At 47.5% G+C, this 26,925-nt stretch overlaps 1 protein-coding gene across 11 annotated transcripts in view; it reads right to left on the minus strand.

The window, feature by feature from the left end:
* USP19 (ubiquitin specific peptidase 19) overlaps nt 1-26,925 on the minus strand; it is a 377,062-nt gene that overhangs the window by 159,216 nt on the left and 190,921 nt on the right. For all 11 annotated transcript variants that reach the window (XM_078661825.1, XM_078661824.1, XM_078661823.1 and 8 more), the window contains 2 exons: nt 16,823-16,963; nt 16,134-16,252 (listed from right to left, as the gene is read on the minus strand). In XM_078661825.1, the coding sequence (XP_078517951.1) occupies nt 16,134-16,252; nt 16,823-16,963 (260 nt within the window). The remainder of the gene's footprint in view (nt 1-16,133; nt 16,253-16,822; nt 16,964-26,925) is intronic.

Here is a 26,925-nt window from a genome sequence, read left to right on the forward strand (position 1 = left end):
CCATTGTTAGATTGTGTTCCCACAGGTGGGTGAGGATGGAGTGTAAAGTAAGTTTAAGTTAAGAGATGTCCATGCATATGAAAAGGCAAAGGAACTGCGACGGCCACAGGTGTCCAAGGAGGAGGGAGTGGCACATGTGAATCTACAGCACTACATGCCAAGAACAGATGCTTACAGGATAAGTACCATAATCCATTCGAGGGAAGTGTTCCTGTGGATACATATGCTTTGCATAGACTGTATAGCTGTGCCCTCCAGAGCGGTGGTTAACCTGTGGGTGTTGCAGTGGTTTGAAAGAGTGTGCGTTGCACTGCCTGACCTACATTAGCTCCTATCTTGCGAGTAGAGTGAGCACTAGGAGGTGTAGGTAAAGCCCTTTCGCTTTAACATAAAAGGTCTGAATGTTTTTAACTATTCACCTGGCAATGCGGGGTTTGGATATGGGCTTTCCTTTATGTGGGGAAGAAAAAGCAACAAAGAGTGGTTTTGTTTTGCGAAAGTCTTTAGTTTTAGTCAATGGAGTACACAAGGGCTCTCTTAACATCTAATGTATGCAACTGAGTCTGGTGCGGAAAGAACACGAGTAACTCAACTGATTAAGGTGGAAATGAGAGACCACCTTTAGAAGGAATCTTGGGTTGTTGCAGAGGACAACTTTATCTCTGTGGAGCTGGAAGAAAGGCTCTTCTTAGGTTAGTGCCTGTAGCTCACTAACACGTCTGAATGAAGTGATGCCAATTAAAAAAGTGACCTTCCAAGACATAAATTGAAGGGAGCAGTTATGCAGTGGTTCAAATGGTGGACCCATAGGTCTTGTGAGAATAATGTTAATTCCAGGTAGGTGCAGGTAGAACCAAAGGGGGAATCACACTCTTAAGACCGTCCATAAAAGTTTGATGACTGGAACTTTGAACAAAGACAGGAGTGGTCGATTTTGCAGATAGGCAGCTACTGCAGTCAGATGTAACCGTGTGGATGTAACTGCAACGCAAGAGAGCAGTAGATGTAGAAGGTAACAAACAATGTTTTGTATTGTAGCATTAAACAGATTGATACTCTTATTAGGACAGTAACAGATAAACATTTTTCATTTAGCTGCATAGCATGCTCTAGTAGTAGGCCTGCCAGCTCCTTTGAGAATGGACATACATCCAGGTGGGAGATTTAGATAAGCAAATTCTATAATCTCACGAGGCCATTCGCTAGGTTGAGTTCTTTGGGATTTGGGTGCCTGATTGCTCCATGGTCTGATCGAGAAGGTTCGGGTGAAGGGAAAGCTTCTCGTGAGGAACTACTGATAGTTATAGTAGGGTTGTGAACCAGGGCTGTTGGGCCCATGTGGCCCATGTGTAAGAGGTTTGTCTGAGCTTCTGACCTAGAAACAGAAGAAGAGGGAAAGGCAGAAAAGCGTATGCAAATATACCTGGCCAATTTATCCACAGAGCATTGCCCTTAGATAGTGGGTGTGGCAACCTGGAGGTGAAGTTTGGGCATTTTGAGTTGCCTGCGCTTGCGAACAGATCTATTTGTGTGAATTCCCACTGTGGAAGTAAGGGAGGACGACTCCGGTGTTGAGTTCCCACTCGTGGAGTTTTTCCCACATCCTGCGGAGGTCAGCAAAATCGCGGTCTGTTCCTGGGAGGTGCTCCGCTAACAGATGAATATTGTGATGTAGAGCCCAATGTCAAATGGTCTGAGATAGACGTGATAACTGTTGAGAATGTTTCACCCGTTTTTGCATACAGTACATGGTTGTCATATTGTTAGTCCAAACTAATACAACCTTGCTGACCAGGTGCGGCAGGGCAGCTTTCAATGCTAGGTCAACAACTTGAAGCTGTAAGAAGTTGATGTGGAGACCCGGATGTGGAGAACCGGAGGAAGATAGTTCTTCTACCTGGCCGCCAAGACATGGAACTCCCTCCCCGCACACCGCCGACTGACCCAGGACCATCTCACCTTCAGGAAGCACCTCAAGACCTGGCTATTCGAGCAGTAACAGCACCCCCCTCCCGTCAGCGCTTTGAGACCCTCACGGGTGAGTAGCGCGCTCTATAAATGTTCTGATTGATTGATTGACTGACTGGTGTTTGGTGTTCCAGAGACCCTGGACTGTGAGATGCTGTAAGTGAGCACCACAGCCGGTCAGTGATGTGTCCGTTGTCAAGATGATTAGGGGAACAGGGTCGAGGAAAGGCTGCCATTTTAAGAGGCTGTTTGTGTTCAACCACTGCAGAGAGGGAGGAGTACGACTGTCTATCAACACTAGATCCTCTAATTGACCATGTGACTGAGACCACTGTTGTGCTAGACATTCCTGCAGTAGACACATGTGTAGCTGTGCCTTGTGACACCATCGCGATGTATGGCGCCATCATACCCAGGAGGCGCATGATAGTTTTGACTGGCAACTGTTGATTGACTTGGAAAATTCATAGTAGCGTTTGGAAATTTTGGATTCTTGCTGTATTGGGATAGGCTAATTCACCTGTGTGTTTAGGATAGCCCCTAGATTCGGTTGAACCTGTAAAAGTAGAAGATGAGATTTTTGTAAATTGATGGTGAAGCCTAGTTGATGTAGCAGGTCTAAGGTAGTTTGAGTGTGTTGCTGGCACAGTGGAAGGGTGCTGGCTTTGGTACGCCAGTAATCGAGATGCGGGAAGACCTTGATGTTTGGTCTGCGTAAATGTATTCCTATCACTGCCAGGCATTTGGTGAACACTCGAGGTGCAGTAGTCACTCCGAATGGGAAGACTTTCAACTGGCAATGTTTGCTTTCTATCATAAATCTTAGGTATTTACAATAAACGGATGTATTTGAATGTGAAAGTACGCGTCCTTTGAATCTAGAGCTGACAAAGTTGCCTTGCTGGAGTAGTGGAATTAAGCCTTGGAGAGTGACCGTATGGAAACCCTCCGACAGGATGTAATGATTCAAGGGCCGTAGATGGAGGATTGGCAGTAAAGATCCGCCCTTTTTGGGAATTAGGAAGTACAGGCGGCATACTCCTGACCCCTGATGTTGTAGAGGGACGGGTGTTATAGCTCCTTTGAGCGAAAGAGCTTAAAATTCCTATTTGATTAGTGTTCGGTGCTCCAGAGGGAGTCAGTGTGAGAGATGGCATGTTTGAAGGTGCGGTAATGAGCTTCTGAGAATAACCATGTTGGTTAATGTCCAACACCCACTAGTCGGATGTTATTGATTGCCACGCGGGTGGAAAGTCTTGTAATCGTGTTGAATGTTCAGGGGAAAAGATAGTGAAGTCATGCTTTGGTGGTGTGTGCAGCACCACTCGGGGAAGCACCTTTTCCTCTACCTCTGGCATTGTTGCCTTTGTAAGAGTCCCTATAGTGACCATGGAGAGAGGAGTGGTGACCATGGCCACGTTGGTACGAGGTGGAGACATCAGAGCAGGTAGTTTGAAACCTAGTTTGTAGGTGGAGCGGCAAAATGAGCTACAAGTTCTAGGTGTCTTAAATTCACCTATAGATTTTACAGTGTCTATCTTTCTTCATCTTTTTAGGGCGAGGTCTACTTGGTGACTGAAAAGCTGATCACTGTCAAAAAGGACATTTAACATTTGTTGGTGTTCTGGCTTAAATCCAGATATGCGAATGAGCAATGACATGCTAGTATTTATACCCCTAGCAGCAGTTCTAGCCAAATCCAAGACACACTATATTGATGTATTTGAGATGAGCTTGACTTCGTAGACAAGCTCTTGACCCCTTTTCCTTGCTCCCCTGGGAGATACTAGAGGAGTTCCTTCATCTCACCCCAGTGGGCACAGTCATACCCTGTAAGCAATACCAGTTGTTGGTAGATTGATCTACTACCCTTTTACCAGACCGTTAAGTATTATGGGGTTGCTATGTGTCCCTCAGAACCGGGGCATATCATTATGAACTTGTATCAGGAGGTAGTGCATCAGAAGCAGCTTGGGAATTAGTAAGCTTGTGAACTTTAGTGATGACAAGCGAGTCAGGTGGTATCTGTCCCTAGATGCAGATGGAGTCGGTTAGAGAGGCTTTAAAATGGTTATCCCCTGGTAGTTCTGATTCTGGCCCGAGCAGGGTCTTGAAAGATGCCTTCAGTATGGCGTAACATACCCTTAAGCATAGGGAGGTATTGGGTGGCCTATGTGTGGAAGAGAGTGTTTCAAAAAGCAAGTCCTTTTCTGGAGGTTCCTTGTATAGCTTGACTTCATGAAAAGTAGCTGCTCTACCTATGAGCTCCTGGTCAATTGTGGAATAATCAGGAGGAGATGGACGAGTGCGGTATAGTTCTGGATCTGTGGCCCCTGGAGTGTCTACATCATATGCGGTTCAGGGTTGGTTGGGGGTGGTGGTGTGCCAAAAGTGTCATTTCCTGCCTCATGTCCACCTGAGTAAGAATGTGGAGACCATTGAGGCGTTACATCCAAGGGATCTCCATCAGAGTGTGTTGTAGAGGGTGAATGTGGTGGTGGTGTAGGCAGTAACAGACTGGTGGCCTTGTCCGTCTTCTTCCGTTTGGACGGGATCGGTGTATCAATAGCCTCTTTGAAAAAGAGCTTTCTCTTCGATGGCTGTGGAGCTGGAACCAAAGGTTAGGCAAGAGTGCACCCTGTGTGGGGCTGGATGTGAATCTGCTTTTGGGAAGCATCCAGTTTTGTTGCAATTTGTGGAGAATAGGTTCCACAGGCTTGACAGAATCAGATTTCAGAGCCGGTTTCGGAACAGATGCGCATTTCTGTTTCGGTGACCAAAGTTCAGTCAAATCCGAAGATGGGGTTGGTCAGCCCTGTATCGAAGGTCGACTCAGCACAGAGGTGGACAATGTCAAAGGCTTTGGCTGGTGTTTCGGTGCCGAACCAGAGGGTGGGGTGTCCGAATCAGTCTTTCGGTGCAGACTATGTATCAAAGGCAGTGATGGTCTGATTGCTTTTTGTTAGGTAGAGACCAAATATCTCTTACATTTTTAGAGACTGGGCTGAGGGACAGAGGCTACCGTACTCACGGATTGAAGAGCCAGCAAAATGTCCTGCATCTCCATTTAGAGCTCAGGGTCGGAGCTGGACCTGCTCTCAATGGAGAACACCTTTTTATCCAAAATGGATGGTTTGGGGGAGTTCTTCCTCCTCTTCCTCAACATCTTGATATCTGCAGATATTGGGAGTGTCTCCAATACTGCTCCACTGCATTTCGCATCGACGTGCCAGACGGTCTCGAAGAGTCTTTTTAAGCAGAAAGATCAAGAGGTCTTGCAACCCTCCTCCCTGTGATCCGGTGACATACACAGGCTACAGACCTAATGGAGATGGGTCTGGGGGTATTTTGACTGGCAGTTCGGGCTGAAACGGAAAGGCGTCTGTTCCATCACCAGCAAGGCCCACTCTTGTGAACCAGGTGTAGAATGAAATGGAGGACCCAAAGGGCGAGGCCCTTGAAAGCCACGGTTGAAGCATCGATTTAAAAAGCGATAATGTTTTTTGTATTTCAATACATAAGATGGAATACTCGATCAAAACCAATACAGACAAGGGTGAGGGTAACCACAAACTGAACAGAGCACCGTAATCGTCTCGACCCAGAGTGCAGGGACACACGTCCAAATAACGGCAGAAATTAAAACAATCTAACACTGGAGTCAATGTTCATGCGCATTATCACAAAGAGGTAGCGTCAAGTATGCAAAGCATGGGTATCTACAGCCACACATGCCTCGAACGGAGTATTATAATAGTAAGCATCTAGTTCTTCCGATTACTAAATCCTACTACAAATTCCTAACTTTTCAAATAGTTACCAAAGCAGTACCATCCAAAGGTGGTGGGTCTGAGGAATGGACTATACATCAGGAAGACCTGAAGACCGACCAGGCAAAATGTCCCTCACCTGAATTGATACAATAGTGCCTGGTGAAAGTGTTGATGGATGACCACAAAGACTGGCAGATGTCCAGCACAGGAACACCCTAATCTAACCTTGAAATAACGACTTTGGCTCAGATGGGAATAAGCCAAAAGGCCCTCTGGAGGTTCCTTCTTGCCCAAAGCATAGTACAACTTGAACTTCCATTCCTTTCTTCACATCGACTAAGACACCAAAAAGTTGGACGCCCACCCAGTGCTCTATAGTCCATTGGTACTGAAAACAAGGGCTCTCCTGGACTCAACCGGTGAAGCCTCTCTTCCACCTGAGAGGTGTGGCGGCAAGAAAGTGGGGAGTGTGGCACACTGTACCACATGTAGTCGCAACACAGTCTATAGTAGAAATGAAGCCAGAATCCAAAGTTCCAATGGTCAAGAAAGAAAGTGGAAGGGTGCGGAGGCAGGAAGAAGGTGGGAAAAGTGATGGTCTGTCCTATGTGGAAAGAGATAACCACTTTGGGAAGGAAAGAAGGTCTAGTCCGAACGACAACCTTGTCCAGATGAACAGCAAGGAAAGGAGGTTAAGAAGAAAAAGCCTGAAGCTCGCTCACCCTGCGAGCAGAGGTGATGGCAACCAGAAAAGCAGTCTTTACGGTCAATAGTCAGAGAGTACAATTCTGTAGTGGCTCGAAAGGAGCACACATAAGGTAAGTTAAGACAAGATTCAAGTACCACTGTGGCGTTACGAAAGGAATAGGAGGAAAGAGGTGAATAATGCCCTTAAGAAATCTATTTACAATAGGGGACTTGAAAAGAGAAGGCTGATCAAGAAGACGAAGAAAGCCTTTAAGGCCCCGCTGACACAAAACAGTCCAGAATTGGTCACCTTGGGGCAGGGGGAGGCTCAGACCCAGGATGATGGGACACATGATGACCCACCATAGAGAGCAGATGGCATAGACCCTATTTTTATATATTTTTTGGGACCCGGCGGTAGGGGAGGGGGGAGTTTTAGGGGAGGGAGAGGGGTTGGGGGAGTGGGGAGGGGGAGTTCCTATACAGCTCAGTAAGGTCTTAAAGGACAATGCACCTATGTACGGGGCAGCCAGGGGCCCCCATCATCCTCGCTCCTGTTCTTTAGTCGGCCGATTGTTGGAAATGCTATGAGGATTTATATGTACAGGGCGAACAAGATGTATGGTTGTACCTTACTTGCTTTAATGTGCTGGCGGTGTAAATTGAAAAACATGACAAATAAAGTTTTAAAAAAAAAGATAGCCTTTAAGGGTGCCCAGAGCAGAACCCTGATGGGCCAAAGAAAGAATGAATAGGAGAACCTCTGAAAGAGGGGCAGAAAGGGGATCCACAGCCTTTGCTGTGCACCATGCAACAAATGTGTTCCGTCTACAGGTGTATACTGGTTTAGTGGAGGGAAGCCTGGCTGCCAAGATGACATTACAGACTTCAGGAGGAAGGTCGAAAGCAGTCAACTCTCACCACTCAACCTCCACGCAAGAAGGTGGAGGCTGGGCAGGTTCAGGTGGAGGACCGTCCCCTGCTGCTGCAACAGAAGATTCTCCTGAAGAGGCAGTCTGATCGGAGGATCGATAGCCATGTTCAAGGGCTCGGGATACCAGACTTCATGCCCAGTCCGAAGCCACAAGAATGACTTTAACCCTGCTGCGCTTGATCTTCTTCAGCACTCTGGGCAGAAGAGGTATAGGCAGAAAGGCATATAGAAGACCGATAATCCATCATGACAAAAAGTGTCGCTCAGCGAGTGCCACCTTGGAAATTCCACGCGCAGAACTGCAGTGCGTTCGGTGGCAAACAGATCTACCCGAGACACTCTCCCCACTGCTGAAAGAGACCTTGCACCACCTACGCATGAAGACGCCATTTGTGATCCATCATGCACTGGTGGCTGAGTTTGCCTGCCCTGGCGTTCAGTGAACCTGCCAGGTGTTGAACCATCAGGGATATGCCCTGATGTTCCAGCCATGTCCAGAGGCAAAGGGCCTCTTGACATAGGGTCCACAACCCCACCACACCCCGTTTGTTGCAGTACCACATGGGGGTGGTGGTGTCTGTGAAAACCTGCAATCCTCTTCCCTTGGCAGTAGGTAGGAATGCTTTAAATGTAAGACAAATCGCCCAGAGCTCCAAAAGGTTGATGTGGAGCCAGGACTCCACCTGAGTCCAGAGGCCTTTGGTGGAGTCCACCTCTCCCATGTGGCCACCCCATCCCAGAAGGGACGCATCTATCATCACTGTGAAGTCTGGTTGGGGAAGGGAGAGGAATCTGCAGTTGATCCAACCCTGGTTCGTTAGCCACCACTGCAATTGGTGTGCAGTGCCCTCCGAGATCTGGACGAAATCGGAAAGATTCCCCTGATGCTGTGACCTCTGGAACTTCAGGTCTCACTGCATAGCCCACATGTGCCACATGGCATGGTCCAAGAGCAGGAGGCCATGTGGCGCAGTAACGTCAAGGTCAATCGCACCGAAATCCAGGATAGAGGCTGAAACATCGTTATCATAGCCCGTATATCCCGGACACGCTGTTCTGGAGGATAAGCCAGAAACTGCGCTGTATCCAGAACTTCTCAGCTGAAAAGTAACTTCTGAGAAGGAATCCGGTGTGACTTTGGCATGCTGACAGTGAACCCCAGGGAATGCAGGAGGTCCGCAGTAGTCCGGAGGTGGGAGACTACCTTCAACAACCAGTCGCCGAGATAGGGAAAGACTGGAACCCCTGATCTGCGCAGATGAGCTGCGACCACCACCATCACTTTCATGAACACCAAAGGGGCGCAGAGTCGACTGACGCCACCTACCGACGCACAGGCATACTGCGGCGAGATGGCGATGAGCAAGAGCGGCGAGATGGCGATGAGCAAGAGCGGCGAGATGGCGATGAGCAAGAGCGGCGAGATGGCGATGAGCAAGAGCGGCGAGATGGCGATGAGCAAGAGCGGCGAGATGGCGATGAGCAAGAGCGGGAGATGGCGATGAGCAAGAGCGGGAGATGGCGATGAGCAAGAGCGGCGAGATGACGATGAGCAAGAGCGGCGAGATGACGATGAGCAAGAGCGGCGAGATGGCGATGAGCAAGAGCGGCGAGATGACGATGAGCAAGAGCGGCGAGATGGCGATGAGCAAGAGCGGCGAGATGGCGATGAGCAAGAGCGGCGAGATGGCGATGAGCAAGAGCGGCGAGATGGCGATGAGCGCGAGCGTCGAGATGGCGATGAGCGTCGAGATGGCAATGAGCGCGAGCGTCGAGATGGCAATGAGCGCGAGCGTCGAGATGGCAATGAGCGCGAGCGTCAAGATGGGAATGAGCGCGAGCGGCGAGATGGCAATCAGCAAGAGTAAACAAAGAATGCCCTTGCTGGTATAACAAAATATCAAAACAACTACAAAAACTTTGGCATTTAAAAGGTCAGTGTTTCAGGCACCACAACAGCCAACAAATGTATTCCTGGACAACAAATGCTCATTTTCAGGAGCTCTGGGTCCAAACACTTCTCGATCAGTCAGGGGCAATAAGAATGACTTGGGCCCAAGTCTGACTTGATTGCCATCTAATCAGAGGCGGGATTAGCCAGCAGTGTAAATGTGTACAGGAATCCATCATAGACAGCCTTTATCCTCCCACAGGAGGGACACATCTAAAAAAAAGAACGCTGTTATCAGGTGTACATTTGTCAGAAAACAGCAAAAAAACTTACTTCACTTAACAGAATGCTGTTGAAGACGTGAAGTGAAAAATGAAAAAGCAAATGTTTTGCTATCAAAAATAAGTAAAAAAAAAAAACTGTGTGAAACTTCACTTGCTTGGAGATTCTACTTACTGGAGCTGGGAAAAAACTTGGCACCGGCAAGTACGGAAAATCATGGGAAGGAGAAGCTCCTGGATTCTTAAAGAGACAGGATCCTTCTTCTCATCATCCAATTAAAGCCTATTAGGCGGAATTTTTTTCTTCCCTTTCATAAAGGTTCACACCTTTCTTGCGCATCAGATGCTGCAATGAAGGCTTGCTACTGCTCATTAAGATTCATCTGCATTTTTCCAGGAAAGTATTTAGCCCCAGATGGGCTATCACAGGATGTTATGCATCGCAAGGACAGATGGACACAGACACCCTGTGAGACACTAAATGGACAATGCATCAATGAAAAGTGATCTTGGCTCCACGCATGCAGTGGGGAACTATTGTATGGTTAGCCTTGAAGATCCTACAATGCAGAAAGGATGTGATCAGGGCAGGTGATGTTTTAATGGAGACTGCTAGTCATTAGTCAAAGTCAAAGTACTTTATTCGATTTCCAAATTCATAGAAAACCATAAAAGTTCATAGAAAGACAATGACAGTGTATACAGAATTTAAAAAAAATAGTTTTTAAGAACAATATAAAATACAGTTAAAAATTCACAGTTCATCAATATTTGCACAGACAAAACCCAGGTTCCAGTTCTCATTTCATCGGTTATGTTATCAAAGCAGGAATACTTTAAGTCTTGTTAACCAAGGTTTACTCTGTGCCTAACACACAATCTTAGAAAACGGGCAAGACTCTTTGTATAGGACACATCCTTGGCAAATTGTAGGGCTAAGAAGGCTGGGCGACAGGTACGCAGACCCATCATTCTTAAGATTGGAATAATCCAAATCTTTCTGGGGTCAATATAAAATTTACAAAATAACACAATGTGTATCGAGGACTGGGGAGAGACATCATCACATGGACAAAGTGGGAGATTCCTAGACCAATCATTGATATGTGGAAATGAGACTAATCGATGGAAAATATTAAACCTAAGACGAGTCAACAACAGTTTATCATAATTACTAATCTCAAATGTTAAATAAGGCTGAATACAGAGGGTAACCTGAGTATTCAGAGAATGCTGAACTGAGCTTCTTCCACTCTCCGTGGTTAGTCTTAACTCATCGAGGTGTGACATGCAAATCTTCTTTAGTGTAGATTTGGAGACTTCGGCGATAGACAGGGGAGACAGATAGTATTTCTCTAAACCCAAATCATAGAAGAAACTTTTCACATAGGCTAGCCAACTAATTTTATACCTGTTTTGTAACTGAAGACAGTCATTAAGGCTGTTGTTGCCCTGAGAAACATTAGTTTCCTTGCCTCTATCGCATACTTCCATGAGGATTTGTTGTCAATTAGGATCCCCAAGTATGGATATGTAGGTGTTCTTTCCAGTTTTGTGTCATCAATAAAAATATCCTTTGTTTTCTTGAGCCGAGTCCCTGGCTACAAATGTTTTTTTGTAGTTAATTCTAAGGTCCAGCCCCTTCATGAAATTCCTGTATCACCAAACATTACGTTGCAGCTCCACTGGGGTCTGGCTAATATTACGGCGTCATCGGCGTAGAGAAGAGCAGGTATTGGACGAGATCCGATACACGGCATGTCCTGGCTTTCCTTCAACATTGCTTTTTCCAACCCATTTGTATAAAGGATGAAAAGGAAGGGAGTCAGGACACACCCCTGTCTGACCCCCCCTCTCCACCCCAAATGACGCTGTGAGTTCACCTTTGAGCCCGTATCTCACTCTGGCTGTTGCGCCAGAGTAAAGTTCTCTGAGGAAATTGACCAATGACTGGTCAGTTCCCAAATCTAGAAGAATTGTCCATAATTTGGGATGGCTTACACAGTCGAAGGCGGCTGTGAGGTCAACATAGGTCATGTATAGTTGTCCTTCCTTAGCTCCAACATATTTCCCCATTAAGAGAGACAGATTGACTGCTTGCTCCACAGTACCCAAACCCTCTCTGAAACTGTACTGTATATCAGCAACTATATTGTTATTTTCAGCCCAAGATTGGAGTCTGCCAAGAAGAATTCGGCCTGCCACCTTGCCAAGGGAATCTAGGAGAGAGATCGGACAGTAACATGAGGGATTATGGCGGTTGCCTTTTTTAAAGATTGGCACAAGTATCGAGGCCGACCATGAGTCAATTAAACCTTTTGTACAGGCTGCTTCCAGCACATTGGTCAGAATAGGAGTCCATAAATCTAGGTTATGTTTAAAAAGATCCACCGGGACCCCATCCGGACCTGGTGCTTTCCCACCTTTACTAACAGTGCTTCATCTACCTCCTGCAGGGTAAACATGAGAGGGATAGGGAAGACAGAGATATTCCCGGCAGGGTCAGGTAGATCAGTGAGCTTGCTGGAATTATAGCCAAAGATCTCCGAATAATGTTTGACCCATGCAGTAGCATCGATCGCAACCTCGATTGATGGTTGTTCAGTTTCGCCCTGTAAAAAGGAGGTTTTTACAACCTTCCAAAAGTTGGTACCATCCTTCATGACGCAACTTTTATGGAGTTGATCCCACAAGTCATTTTTTAATTCCACCTTACGTGCTTTTAATGTTTTATTATAGATGTTTCTAAGGTTAATGATTTCTTCCCTGTCCCTTGGTGATTTATGCAGTGCAAATTTCAATGAAGAGTATGCTTTGGTGCAAGCCTTGTTAAACCATCCTCTCAGTGCTTGACCTTTCCCCTTCACTTTCCGGAATAGAACTTCTTGGATTACCTTGATGATGGTAACATAGCTATCGAGTATCACACTGGGCGGTGTATCAGGGTTAAGGCACTTCTCAATCTCTGGCATCGCTTTCCTGACTATTTTTATAGACGTCTCAACTGGGTTAATATTTAGCCATTTTAATGCAAAGCCGTTTAGTCTATCCAAACTTAGCATCTGTTGTCCCAAGTTGGTTAGTGAATCCTGAGTAGTTTGATTAATTGGGATGTCTATTGTTACAGTTATTGGATAGTGATCGCTTGTAGAATTATTTACCGTTACAAAGTCTCGGATGCTCGACGCTATGCCACTAGTTACCAGAATGTAATCGATTACCCTCTGTGAGCCCCTTCCATTAAAAGTTGCAGAAAAAGGAGTTGGGTTAGCCATTTGTTCATTTGCAAAACCCAACTCTAATGCGACCATGATTTCGTTCAAACGCATGCCACTAGGTGAATGAAAAAAATGGATCACTGCGTAGTTATGCTCATCAACTATTCCACAATTTCTATTGGTAGTGTTAGAGCAAAGAGATAGGTTAAAATTTCCCCCCCAAATTAATTTAAAAGTCTCTTTGGGATATTTGCTCTTTTGATCTAAGAGCGTAAACAGAATTTCGTTTGCGGCTGTTAATAGGTCCGGTGACGATAAATTATTGTAAAAATTGACCAGAAAGTAATTATTGGTCTTATTTATTTTCAAGATCAAAATTTTGAAATTAGGTTCTGTTCTTAAAATGTCAACTTTTTCAATTGGTACAGTATTTGCAAAAAAGATAGTTAGCCCACCACGTGGCCTACCTGAAGTTGATGGAAGGGCATAGGAACAATAAGTTTTATAGCCCTCAAGATGTAATTCTATTGTTGCCCATGTCTCCTGAAGGCATAAAATTGAATAATTCCTTGCTAGATCTAACCAGGCATCGTTAGTTAATTTTGATCGCAGGCCAGCCACGTTCCAGAAAATGATGTTAAGTTTCAAAGAGTCCAAATTACTGGAAATTTTTAAGGGAATACTGGATGGTGGGTCTAGTCCAATGTCATCAACTGCTACTGCTATAGGGAGCACCTCTTTTTGACCACCCCCCAAAATGACATTTGTGGTTTTATTTAGCAAGTTGGCAGCGGGACCAAAAGTTATTGAGGGATCTAGTGTAGTCAATTGATCCGGGACTTGTTGCTCTATGCCACAAACTATTTGTCCTTGGCCAGAGGTAGTTAAATGGCTGTCAATCAGTCAGTCATTATCTTCCAGACCTGAGAGGATATTAAATCTATTACTGGTCGGGACGAAGTAGCCGCCTTGGGTCATTAAGTGTGTGAAAACCAGGTTTCGGGGCGTTGTTGCTCGATACGGGGGGAGGGTGGGGGGGGGGGGAGGAAAAGCCCATAGGTAAAATATTTATTCCTATTGGGTCTAGAAAATGGTTCTCTCCACCCGCTAATATCTTTTTTACCAATGAGGGAGATGCAAAGGTTAAAACGATACAATCTCCGGTTAGTCTTTTTTCCGATCCACCCACCCACTGTACCCTTCTTACCATCTTAAAGTCGTAGAAGGGATCTATTTCTCAGGGATACCCATGATTCTTCCTCTATGGTCCCTATTTCAGGTACGTTGGCCAGGACCACGATATATGGGGTAGCTGCCGGAGGGAGGTCTAAGTGACTGGTCAAGTTCACCTGTGTGCCGTAGTGAAGGACTTTGGTCGGGGCCTGTCCTCTTAGTGTGTCGGTAGAGCTAGTTGGTTGGGCTAGGTCAGAGGGGCCTGTCTGACTCACAGTGGGGACAGCCGCTCCCTTCACTTGCCTGCTATCACGGGTGGCCGCGAGTTTAGTAGCTTGCCTACTTGTCATGTTCTCAGGGGGAGTTTGTTGTACAAAGATAATCTGTTTTCCGTTCTCGTCCCTTTCTTTACTATTACGAGACCCTGGAGGAGGGGGGTTTATCACACCCAAGATGTACATTCTCGACCAGGCTCTCTGGATGGTTAGATAACAAGCGACCATCTGCCACCTCCCCTTTAGTGCTTTTGTTTAGAATAAAATCCTCCACTATGGTGAGTCTAGATGATAGTTGATCCATCCTGACTCTCATATATAGATCTAATCGCTCCACCAGTGTTATCAGGTTCTTCATCTCATTGTGCATTTCCACATTGTCATTTGATATTAACTTGCCCTTCATTTGACCTTTATTTTGGCCCCCCCGTTTCTTCCCTTGTGGAGTCTGTTTGGCTAATTTTTGGATCTTATTCGCTGAATGAGTCCTAGCGGGGTTCTTTTTAATGGTTTGATTTTCTGTCATGCCAGGATTCTTTTGTCTCTTTTGCGGTGGTTGGGTGAGGAAATCATTATCAATAGAAACAATTTCCTCGGAGCTCAGATGGACGCATCCGTTAGACCGGGCTACTTTTGAGGTGCCCTGGCCTGGTTGAAGAGACTCGTCCAGCGGTGCGACCCCCGAGCTCCCCCTAGAGGATCCTGCTTCAATAGATTCCTCCACAGACAATATCTGTTTATCTAGGACCCCAACCGCCCCCGTCAGATAATTCAGTAGAGTCTGTTGGGAATCAAGCCCTGTCTTAGCAACATGTGTGCGTTTTGGGCTTGGTAGTTTGCTTTTGCCCATTACACTAAATAAATCAGTTGTTACCACAATGCAAGTAAATATATCGGGGGAAGCAACTATAATCGCTACTCAATGACAGGAGACGTAGTAACCATTAAATGTGGGGATACTTTACAATATAGCCAAAGAAGTAGGCCCAGCCCAGCCTCATTCGGACACAGGCGAGCCCGCGCGCGTCCCACGTCGCGTGAGCCCGCACGCAGATTTAAAGGTCCCAGGGGGCGGGGCAATGGCGAAGCACCTCATGCGAGACCACGGATGTCATGGGGCGCTTCAAGCAGGGAAGGAACACACCCTCAGAGGGACAGTCGGACCCCCAACGCTAGCGGGGATGGCAGGCAACAACACAGGCACAAACACTATTGCAAGGCACATGTTCCAAAGTTCATCCAAAGAGAGTCCCGCGTCGCGTGAGCACGCACGCAGATTTAAAGGTCCCAGGGTCCGGGGCAACTGCGAAGCACCTCACGCGAGACCGCTGGATGTCGTAGTTTGGGCAGCGCGTGGTCTGCGGATGTCACGGGGCGCTTCAAGCAGGGAAGGAACACACCCTCAGAGGGACAGTCGGACCCCCAACGCTAGCGGGGATGGCAGGCAACAACACAGGTACAAACACTATTGCAAGCTACCTGGTCCAAAGTTCATCCAAAGAGAGTCATTCGTAGCAGCAATGTTCTAAAGTTTCTGGGCCATGCACCAGCGAGCATTTGAAGGGGTTTCTGAAAATGTTCTCGATACATGGTTATTATTATTTTGCTGCCATGAAATACTACTAACTGAGGAATATGTTTGAACACATATCCACTAATTATAAAAATGGGAAAGAACAAAAACAGTATCTATATCCGTTAAGAAACCTTATCATGAAACAAAATTGATTCTCTCAGCCAAGAATGGCAAGTAACTTGTTAAGCCACTTGCATACAGACCCTGGTGGACTAGCGAAACACACTCCACGTGTCACTTATTTTACAAATGAGTTTTATTTCTAACCTGAAAGGAAGACAAGAGACAGAACTTGCAACATACAGTCTGCAAACCATGAACATCTGGGAAGGAATCTGGGTTGAAAAGCAAACTTACTGGTTGCAGTATCCAACCCGATAACATCTGGTGCAACGCTTTAGCTTGTCCTCCTCAGTAAGCTGCACCTTTTGACATGATGCACATTTGCTGATGGGGACACTGGGGACCTGTGGTCTCTGGAGGAGGAAAAGGAGGAACATTTGTTTACATTTTAAGTCTAAGGACATCAGGAAAAGAAGGCAACAAAAGTAAAAGGTGTTCATTTATGAATGAAAAAGAAACACAACAAACATCTTTGTTTTGTTGTGTTTATCATTATGCTCGAATATTAAAAATCAAGTATGATTTGCTACATTGCCAGAATCACAATTACATTTAGGATATGAAACAGCAGCATGTAGTGTAGACTTCCTCTCAACCTTTCCACAGAGCCAGCACCACACAAGACATCCAATTGAAAGTGCGTTTCTAAGAGGAATGTGTCACCTGATGTCAACACAGTGTGTGAAGAGCCCGATGGGAATTCTTTGTCCTATATAGAGGACCATATACATAACAAAAACACTTGGCCAAAGCAAAAGACAGCCCCACACTAGATATGTGGCTAAAAAGAGCACACAGTGTACTACTCTGCTACATCACTGTATGCACAATACAACAAAAGGCAACCCACCAGGATTAAAAGGTCACAGGTGAGTAGTGGGCACCATACACAATAATTTGTAAGGACATCATGTAGTACATACCTGCTGGACCTGCAAAACTACTACCCGTTCCTTTGCCAAATCAGGAGAAAGAACTTCAAAGCAGAAAAGCAAGTCTGCAGGGGATATGGTATCAAGAGAATGGGACGGCAGGAACAAGCGATGAAAACGATTCTTTATCACCTAAATAAAAAAAATGAAAAACCTTTACAAATATGATCACATTTCTAGTGACATAGGTCTTCATTTTCACAAAACACATTTAACATTGCAATTTGAGCTACATTTATTTTCTTATCCCTTAAATAACCTTTTATTGAAAGTTCAATTGTGGTCACGTTAGCTGAAGGACCCGGAGTGCAGCTGCACAAATACATATCTTAAAGATCTACAACTGGAAGAAACTAAGTAACTGTTTTGGAGTTTACTTTTTATTCTAAGCTATTGCCCAAGGAAAGTTTTTTATTGCTGCAGGTACTACACACATGGGACACAAAGGCACCTTATCAGAGCCAAAGGGTTTAGAAATTCAAATAAAATCTTTATTGAGCTTCCACATTTAAATAAAAGACACATTTGATCAATGTATGATGGACTGTATAAAGGATTAATTTCAACCTGGCCGAGTCGGTAGACGTTCATCACAAAAAGTGACAAGAACAACTCTCTTGGCAAATTATCTTCTCGAAAACACTTATATGTAGCAACATAGAGATCAGTGCATACTTTTTACAAGAATACTAACTCGAATTCCAGCAAAGACAAACTACAAAGAAAATTCCATTTGGGAAAAGAATATATCAGAACATTGTGTGTTAAATACAGCTTGTAGTCTAGGCATATGTGAAACATTAAATGCTGAAAAGCAACAGATTAATTAATGTACAATTAGTTTTCTAGCACTGTTATCTTTTAAAGATTCACGGTACCTGTCTTCCACTTGTGGATGTTTCTTCTCATCTAGGCCTTTAGGAATAATGAATATGCTACTTACCAGTATGCATCTGTTCTTGGCATGTAGGGCTGCTAACATTCATATCTAGTGCATAGATCGCCGCCTAGTGTTGGGTCTGGATGATTGCACATTGTTGTCCTGGAAGAGTCTTCGAAGTATCACGAGATAGGTGGCTCCTCCCCTGGACTACAGTGCGCATGGGCATTGACTCCATCCCCAGATTGTTTTTAGCCATTGTGGCAGAGATGGAGTGAAATAGTGTAAAGGATGTCCATGCTAATGATGAATGCAAGAGAGTGTCTGCAGCTGCTACGGGCACCGGGGAGGAGGGCGGGCGATATAAATGTTAGCAGCCCTACATGCCAACAACAGATGCATACTGGTAAGTAGCATATTCAGTTCGAGGCATGTGGGCTGCTAAATTCATATCTAGTGCATAGAATACACAGCAGTCCCTCCATTAAGGGTGGTTGCCCGTGCCAGCTGCAGAAGCTTGAAAAAGTGTCTTGAGAACAGCCTGTCCTACAGCTGCTTGCTGTTTGGAATGCACATCCACACAGTAATGTTTGGTAAATGTGTGTGGTGTAGACCATGTGGCTGCTCTACAAATGTCTTCCAAGGGAATGTTCCCCAGGAAAGCCATGGAGGCCCCCAATTTGCGTGTGCAGTGCGCCCTTGGGGGTATTGTTAAAGTGCGTTTAGCCTTTTGATAACAGATTTGAATGCACTTAACAATCCATCTGGCTATTCCTGCTTTGGAAATGGGGTTGCCTTTGTGCTGTGCTGAGAAGGCAACAAAAAGTTGTTGTGTCTTTCTAAAGTGTTGTGTTCTGTCAATGTAGTACATTAGCGCTCTCCTAACGTCTAATGTATGAAGCATTCTTTCTGCTACCGTTTGTGGGTTTTGGAAGAATGCAGGTAGGTCAATAGTTTGGTTGATATGAAATTGTGACACCACCTTAGGAAGGAATTTGGGGTTAGTGCGGAGCACCACCCTGTTAGCATGTATTTGGATTAATGGCTCTTGGATTGTGAGCGCTTGCAGCTCACTAACACGTCTGAGCGATGTGATAGCAATGAGAAAAGCCACTTTCCACGTTAGAAACTGAATTTCGCAGGAGTGCAGTGGCTCGAAAGGTGGGCCCATCAGCCTAGTGAGGACCACATTGAGGTTCCACACTGGAGCTGGTGGTGTTCTTGGAGGAATGACTCGCTTCAGTCCCTCTAGGAAGGCTTTAATGGCAGGCACTCTAAAAACAGAGAGGTGCTGCCTATTTTGGAGATAAGCCGCTATGGCGGATAAATGTATCCGAATGGAAGCGTACGCTAGATTGCATTTGTAAAGATGTAACAAATAGCAGATGATGTTAGGAATAGATGCATCTAGCGGGTTGATATTGTTGTCTGTACAGTAAATGACAAACCGCTTCCATTTTGCAGCATAGCAAGCTCTGGTCGTGGGCTTCCTTGCCTCCCGGATGATGTCCATGCATTCAGGAGGCAAGTTTAGGTAGCCAAATTCTAAGACTTCAGGAGCCAGATCGCCAGATTGAGCTGTTGCGGATCCGGATGCTGAATGTCACCATGGTTCTGCGTCAAGAGCCTGGATGTGAGATGCAGCCTTTGATGCGGTACCACGGAAAGTTCTAGAAACGTGGTGTACCATGGTTGGCGTGCCCATGTTGGAGCAACCAGGATGAGAGTCATCGAGTGTTGCTTTAGCTTTCTTGCCACCAGCGGAATGAGAGGCGCTGGGGGAAAAGCGTACGCAAATTTGCCTGACCAGTTCATCCATATCGCATTCCCCTGCGATTCCGGGTGAGGGAACCTGGCGGCAAAGCTTTGGCATTTTGCGTTTTCCCTTGTGGCAAACCGGTCTATCTCTGGATGACCCCACTGCCGGAAGTACGGGTGGAGTACTGATGGATGTATCTCCCACTCGTGCATTTGATGGCTGTACCTGCTGAGCAGATCCGCCATCTGATTGTCCTTGCCTGGGAGGTGTTCTGCCATGAGGAAAATGTTCCTCTGAATGGCCCACTTCCACATGCTCTGAGCCAGATGAGACAGCTGTGGTAAGTGAGTACCTCCCTGCTTTTGGATGTAGTACATGGCTGTCATGTTGTCCGTCCGGATCAACACGACCTTGTTGCACAAATGTACTTTGAAGGACTTTATCGCCATGAAGATTGCCATCAATTCCAGGTAGTTGATGTGCAACTTCTGTTGCCGGGTGGACCACAGTCCCTGCACAGTGTAGTGTAGCACATGAGCTCCCCACCCTTGGAGAGATGCGTCTGTTGTCAGGATAATCTGTGGCACTGGCTCTTGGAACGGTCGTCCCTTGCAAAGGTTGTGTGGATTCCACCAATGCAGAGAGTTGTATGCTCGACCGGTCACCAACACTAGGTCTGTCAGTTGTCCCCGAGCCTGTGTCCACTGATTTGCCAAGCATTCTTGGAGCGGACGCATGTGCAACCTCGCGTGCGGGACTATGAAGATGCAGGAGGCCATCATGCCTATCAACTGCATGAACACTCTCGCTGGCAGGGAGTGTTGCGGTCTGAACCTCTGGATTAGCGACTGAATGCTGCTGATTCTGACTGGGTTTGGCTGAGCCATAGCAGTCAGGGTGTTTATTGTCGCGCCCAGATACTGCCGCACATGGGCTGGTTGCAGGTGCGACTTTGGGTAGTTCAGCGAGAACCCCAGACTGTGAAGGAGTTGAATAGTGTGGGACATGTCCGCGGCGCACTGTCGTTCCGACTTTGCTTGAACAAGCCAGTCGTCTAGGTACGGGTAGACATGTATGTTTTGTCTCCTGAGGTGCGCCGCCACTGTCGCCAGACACTTTGTAAACACTCTGGGGGCAGTAGTCACCCCGAAGGGTAGGACTTTGACTTGATAGTGCCTGTTGTGAATGGTGAACCTGAGGTATTTTCTGTGGGATGGGTGGAGTGGGATGTGGAAATAAGCATCCTTGAGGTCCAAGGTGGCTAGGAAGTCCCCTTGATTTAGCAGGGGAAGAATTTGTTGCAGTGTCAGCATGTGAAAGTGTTCTGACAGTATGTACATGTTGAGGGGGCGTAGATCCAGAATAGGTCTGAGGGATCCGTCCTTTTTTGGGATGAGGACGTACAGGGAATAGACTCCTGTGCCTTCCTCTTCCACTGGTACGAGTTCGATTGCGCCTTTTTGCAGCATCACCAAGACTTCTTGCTGCAATAAGTGCAAGTGCTCTGCCGACATAGGACGGTGTCTTGGGGGAATGTTGGGAGGAGTGGATGTTAACTCCAAACAATAACCGTACTGGATAAGTTTTCTCACCCACCTGTCTGTGGTGATGGACGTCCAGACTGGCAGGAACTGCTGGAGTCTCCCCCCGACAGGTGTTGGATGGTCGGGGGCAGTGACAGAGAGTCACTGTTTATTGGCGGCAGAGGAACGGGAGTTGTTGTTCCCTCTGCCTCTGCCCTTGGCACTGTTACCTCTGTAACCCCCTGTACCCTGCTTGGGGTACGAGGATTGTGCACCACCCCTAGTGAATTGTGATTGTTGCCCCAAGTGTCCTCTGGTAACAGCACGTGCTCCTGAGCGACGAAAAGTTGTTCCCCTGAATTGTTGTGACTGAAGCGCCCCCATGGACTTAGCAGTTTCATTGTCCTTTTTAGGTTTTGCCTCGCCAAAAAGATGCGCTCTGCGCATCTTTTTCGCGCAGGCGAAAACCTGATGAGAATTGTAGTGTGCTTTGGGTCGGCCCTCCTCATTCATTGGCTGGCTCCGTAAATGGAGCCTTGCCATTGGACGAGGGGCCTGTCCGTCAATGCCGGACCAGACACAGGGGCGTTCCCGACATTCTTTGGCTTTTGCCGACGTCACGCGACGCCGGGAACGCCCCCGAGTCTGGTCCGGCATTGCCGGCACTGTAGGGAACGGGACGGACATGGAGCTCTCGGCTGTTGGGGAGCGAGTGTTTGCAGCGGAGGCACTGCTCAAGCGTCGGGTGCGGAAGGTGAGCGAAATGTTTGCCGGTTCCCTTTTAAAAGCCATTGGTGTGTGCGCCACACTTCCCGCCTCTTCCCGCCCTCCCTCCCCGCAGGAGCTGCTGCCGGGGATGAGCCGGCCATGGCAGCCAGCCACACGGGAGGTCACACGCTGCTGCTCTTAATATTTTCCAGGCGCCTCGCCCTCCTCCCTTCTGCCGCCGCCGCGGGCACATCAGCCCCTTCATCGCGCACAGATCCGCGGCTTCCGATCCCGGCCGCGCCATCTTAGAGGCAGCTGGAGAGGGGGTGGTGCAGCACGGGAGCGGGGCAGACGATTCACGGCAAACTTCTCTGGGCAAGGTCACTGCGTGCTTTCTCTGCCGTTCCACAACCGACACAAAACATACCGTCACACAGGTTTACCCTTCTGCAGATCCCATCAATGAAACCCGTAAGCCTCGGGTGGCACCGAATGTTATTATTCTTTGTCAAATTAGGCACCGAGTAACTTACAGAGCAGAATTAAACGTTGCTTGTATAGAGCGAGGTAAAAGCAGGCGACAATACAATCTTTTATTTAAAGACAGGGCGTTCGGGGTAGACGTGTCTAAAGACGAAAAGGAGGACACTTTAGGGCATTTTTAGAAAATGGAGAAAGAAAGAGCTGGGTTATCAGGGTTGTTGGTGCATTCAAATGTGGGTCAGGTTCTCGGCGCCATCACCAGTCAAGACGTCTCGCACACAGAATTAAAACTGAATGCGAAGAGAGCTCGCCAAGACTGCGGGAAACACTCGTGCGCTTTCCGAAAACAAAGCAACAAGCTCCCGGCGCAGCCTTTTCCGCGCCAGCCCCCTCCCCGCCCCTTTCTCATTTCACTGACAGGAAACTTCAAGTTGAAAAGAAAACCCCACACACGCTGCCCGGAGGCGGAAAAGAATCCACCAGCCTGTGTGCGCGAGCTGCCGGGCGGGCGGCGCTGCCTGCAGCCCACAGAGCCAGGGTCAGAGGCGGAGAAGCACCAGCGCCGGGAGTCAGGCACTGGCCCTCGTGGGCCGGCTTTAGGGCATTGCCACTGGTGCGGTCGCACTGTGCGATGTCCTGTGGAGGGGGCGCCGACCTCAGGGCTGGGCGCTGCGTTTAGCAGAAATGTATGATTGGAGAGATATGGGGCAGTTGTGCCCGGTCGTTGTGAGAGAATCTGAGGAGGCATTCATGTGGTGTGGGGGCCCCATTTAGGTGGTCGGACTCACTCCCAAGTCCGATATACTGGTTGAACTCTAGCTCCATGACACACACAAGGTTTTTTGTGCTAAAAGACGTTTGTGGGCTGGAAGTCCCCTTGGCCCAGTAGAAACAAAGTAAGGCCACAACTTTCATTAAGGGGGTGGGTGTTTCGGTATTAACGGAACGCCAGGCCCACATGTTTGTGGCGTGCGCCCCTTCACTGTGCTTTGCGCAGGGGTGGCGTTAGCCCGACTCTGGATTTGAAATGGCTTGCTACCTAACATTTTCAGAACAAAGAAAGGGGTGTGGCAGTTATTTTGATGAGGAGAAAAGATCATGGGCCAGAAGGTGTGTGTGTGGGGGGGCTCTGTGTGGGTGTGTGTGGGGGGCTTTGTGTGGCTGTGTGTGGGGGGGCTCTGTGTGGGTGTGTGTGTGGGGGGGGGGTTTGTGTGTGTTGGGGGGGCTCTCTGTGGGTGTTGGTGTGTGTCATTTGCGAGAGATAAAGCTAGTGGCATTGTAAATGACAATGCCATTTATTTATGTTAAAAAAAAACATAAATAAAAATAATGTCAAGAGCAATGCCAATCGCTCTAACTTTAACAAAGGCAAAACCATTGCATTGTAAATGCTTGTTAATCTTTTCAAGGGTGGTGTCTACCTCTGGACCAAACAGTCTGTCAGGATTGACGGGCTGGTTGAGGATCGTAGTTTGAATGTCAGGCTTAAAGCCAGATATACGAAGCCAAGCTTGTCGCCTCAACATGACGCTAGTGTTAATACCCCTAGCCGCTGTATCCGCAACATCAAGTGCACACTTTATTGCAGCGTTTGAGATAAGCTTTCCCTCTTGTATGAGCATTTCGGCTGCTTCCTTGTACTCATCAGGTAGGTGTTGAAGGAGCTGTTCTAGGGTGTCGTAATGCGCCCTATCGTATCTTGCCAATAGTGCCTGTGTGTTTGCTATACGCCATACATTGGCAGCCTGCGCAGCCACCCTTTTGCCGGATGCCTCAAGCACTTTCGACTCCTTGTCTGGGGGAGGAGCTTCACCCGTTGTTAGGGAGTTTGCCCTCTTGCGGGCATTTGCGACCACCAACGAGTCCAGAGGCAACTGTCCTCGAATATAATATATGCAGGATCCCCAGGTGCTGGGCTGTATTTTTTCTCGATACGTGGGTTAACCACTCTTGCCCTGGTAGGTTCCTTAAAGATCTCTGGGGCATGTTTAAGGACACCTTTGAGCATAGGAAGTATTTTAACTGTTCTTTCTGAGCCAGAAAAAGTGTCAAACAAAAAATCTTCTTCCACCGGGTCAGCATGCATGTCCACATCATGATTTGCTGCTGCCCGTTCTATTAAAGCATTAAATGCTGCAGAATCCTCCATTGGAGATGTACGTGCCCCAAAACCCTGTGGATCTTGTACCACCTGATGTCCACCCTGGTCCCCAGTGTCGCCATATGAGTCCTGCTGAACATCAGGGTCATTGTCAACTGGGAAATTGTATTGGTTATCTTGGTCATCATCCTCTCCTCCAGATTGGGTGGGGGAGGGTGTTGGACTCCTTCTTGGAGGAGGCTGAATAGGCTCAATAAGGGCAGGAATGTCCTGTGCTGGCCTCTTCTTCTTTAGTGGAATAACATAGGATTCCAGTGGTTGGGAAGTAATCTTCCTTTTGTAGAGGGTCAATTTCCCTGCTTGGGCATCGATGAAATGCTCAGATTGGTCTTCTGAGGCTTGATGTTGATCCGAGCGGATCTCTTGCGTCGAAGGATCCGACGTTTTCGGCACCGATTTTGGTGCAAATGCTTTCGGTGCCACCTTAGGTGGCAGAGTGTAAAGAAGCTTGGTCGAGGTCTTTGGAGTTGTGTCCAGCGACTTCGGATCCGATGGCGTGGAAGCCGTTGACGACAAAGTCTTCTCCCCAATACGTTTCAGGGAGTCGGTGACCTGCTTTGTAAAGGAGGTAGAGGGTTTTGTAACCGACGGCCGATGTTCGGTGGCGTCGGAGTCCCTTGGTGTCGACGGGATTTGCGTCGACGAATCTTCGGCTGCAGCGTGTCGCGGCTCAGTTGTAGTCTTTGGCGCCGACGCCGTTGCTGCAGATCCGGCATCCTTGTGCCGTTGCGTAGCGCCTGCGGCCTTCGGGTCGTGGCTTTTAGTCGACTTTGGTTCGACTGGGCGTTTAGTTGACGGCGCCGTAGGAGCGTCCGAAGGCGTGTCAACAGTTTTAGATGTCCGTGCCGGAGCCACTGTGGTCGACGCCTGATGGACGGCCTTTTTAGAGGACGGGTCCTTGGCCACCTTTTGCGGCGCTGTCGACTCAACAGCCTTCTTCGACTTCTGCGGGCCGGAGGGCGACGGAGCCGATGAAAGAGCAGGCATCGATACTTTTTGTGGGACGGCGGCCATTTTAGGTGTTGTCGAATCCGATGGTTTCGGTTTCGTTTTTGGCTGGACGTCGGCCATCTTTGGTGCCGTAGAATCCGAAGGTTTCGGTTTCGATACGTGCAATGGCGCCTCCGCTTGAGTGTCCGTGGCCGGACCAGAAGGCGGGGCCGGGGATAGCGGTGCAGGGTCGTGGGTAAGGCCGAGTGGCGATCCCGTGACCTGAGCCTGAGTAATGTAATTTCTTTGGTTGGGGAAACAGCCTAGGATTGCGCTTCACACTTTACAGCGCAATCAGTACAATGGGGGAATCTCCCTGCCGGATATAGAAGCCTACTGCTGGGCAGAGCACCCAACCCCTATTAATGAATGGATACATACACCAGAGACACACCCTACATATAGGCTAGAAAGGGCAACCCTGAACAGTCGCACGTTCCTGCATTATCTATATGGTCGTAGAGGTGTAGGAACGCTTCTCTCGGCCACTCAGGTCACAGTTGAAACCTGGGTGAGGGCCACGAAAGCTATTGGATAGGGCAACAAACCAACCAAAGAGATACCCTTGTGGCAATGCACCTGGTTGAATTGAATTGAAGGGATTTTGAGGTTGGAACGATATTGGTATTTCCAAATTAGGGGATATCCTTTGTAAAGGAACGCTGACAAGCTTAAGACCGAATACTCACTACACCCACCCCAATTCCTGAAATACGCACAGCTTAGACTAACCTGGTTGGCAGAGAAAATACACAACTCCCCGTTAACGGACTACGCACTGCTAGAGGGGAGACTGCTCCACGAATACATCTTAACTAAAGCTGTATCACTAAAGTATAAAACCCCGAATAAACGCTCCAGATAGACTGGGGAAGTTGAGGTCAACCTGGGAGGGTAATCTAGGTGCGCTGGAAAATATAGAATGGGGAGCTGCTTTGATGTTCCCTAGGTAGGTGGCGATCAAATCCAGACTGCGCCTCATACAGTACAACATACTGAAAAGAATATACTTCAATAGAGTCCGATTACACAGGGTGGGGCGATCAGAGGATTCCAGATGTCGGAGGTGTGGTTATAGCGAGTGCGACTTCTATCATACCATCTGGGACAGCGCACAGATACAAGTCTACTGGGAAAAGATAACGAGGGAATTAGGCAAAATATGGAACACTACGATACCCCAGATCCCAAACTTATACTGTTGGGTATTTCCTACGATGTGGACTTAGGCAGACTTCAGTCAATTTTCCTGGCACTAGCACTGGTAGTAGCCAAAAGAGAGGTGGCAAGGAAATGGGGAGCCACAGGCACGCCACGGCTGCGAGAATGGAAGGTGGGGATGGACATGTATATGGTCGCTGAAAGGGTCAATTACAAAGCCAGGAAATTTCGGAAGGTATGGGGCAAATGGAGACAATACTATGGTTTCTAACTACTAGGAGATGATACCCAACTGGATCGTCCAGGGCAAGCCCACCCAGACACTTTACCAGCTCATGAACCCTCCGAAGGCCTACGGGGGGAATGGTTCCAAGGCATTGTTTCCCATCAATGATTATTATGTTCTTGCGCTGCAGAGACAAAAACCTA

Source organism: Lissotriton helveticus, chromosome 9, assembly GCF_964261635.1.
Source record: "Lissotriton helveticus chromosome 9, aLisHel1.1, whole genome shotgun sequence".
In the NCBI taxonomy this organism is placed as follows: domain Eukaryota; kingdom Metazoa; phylum Chordata; class Amphibia; order Caudata; family Salamandridae; genus Lissotriton; species Lissotriton helveticus.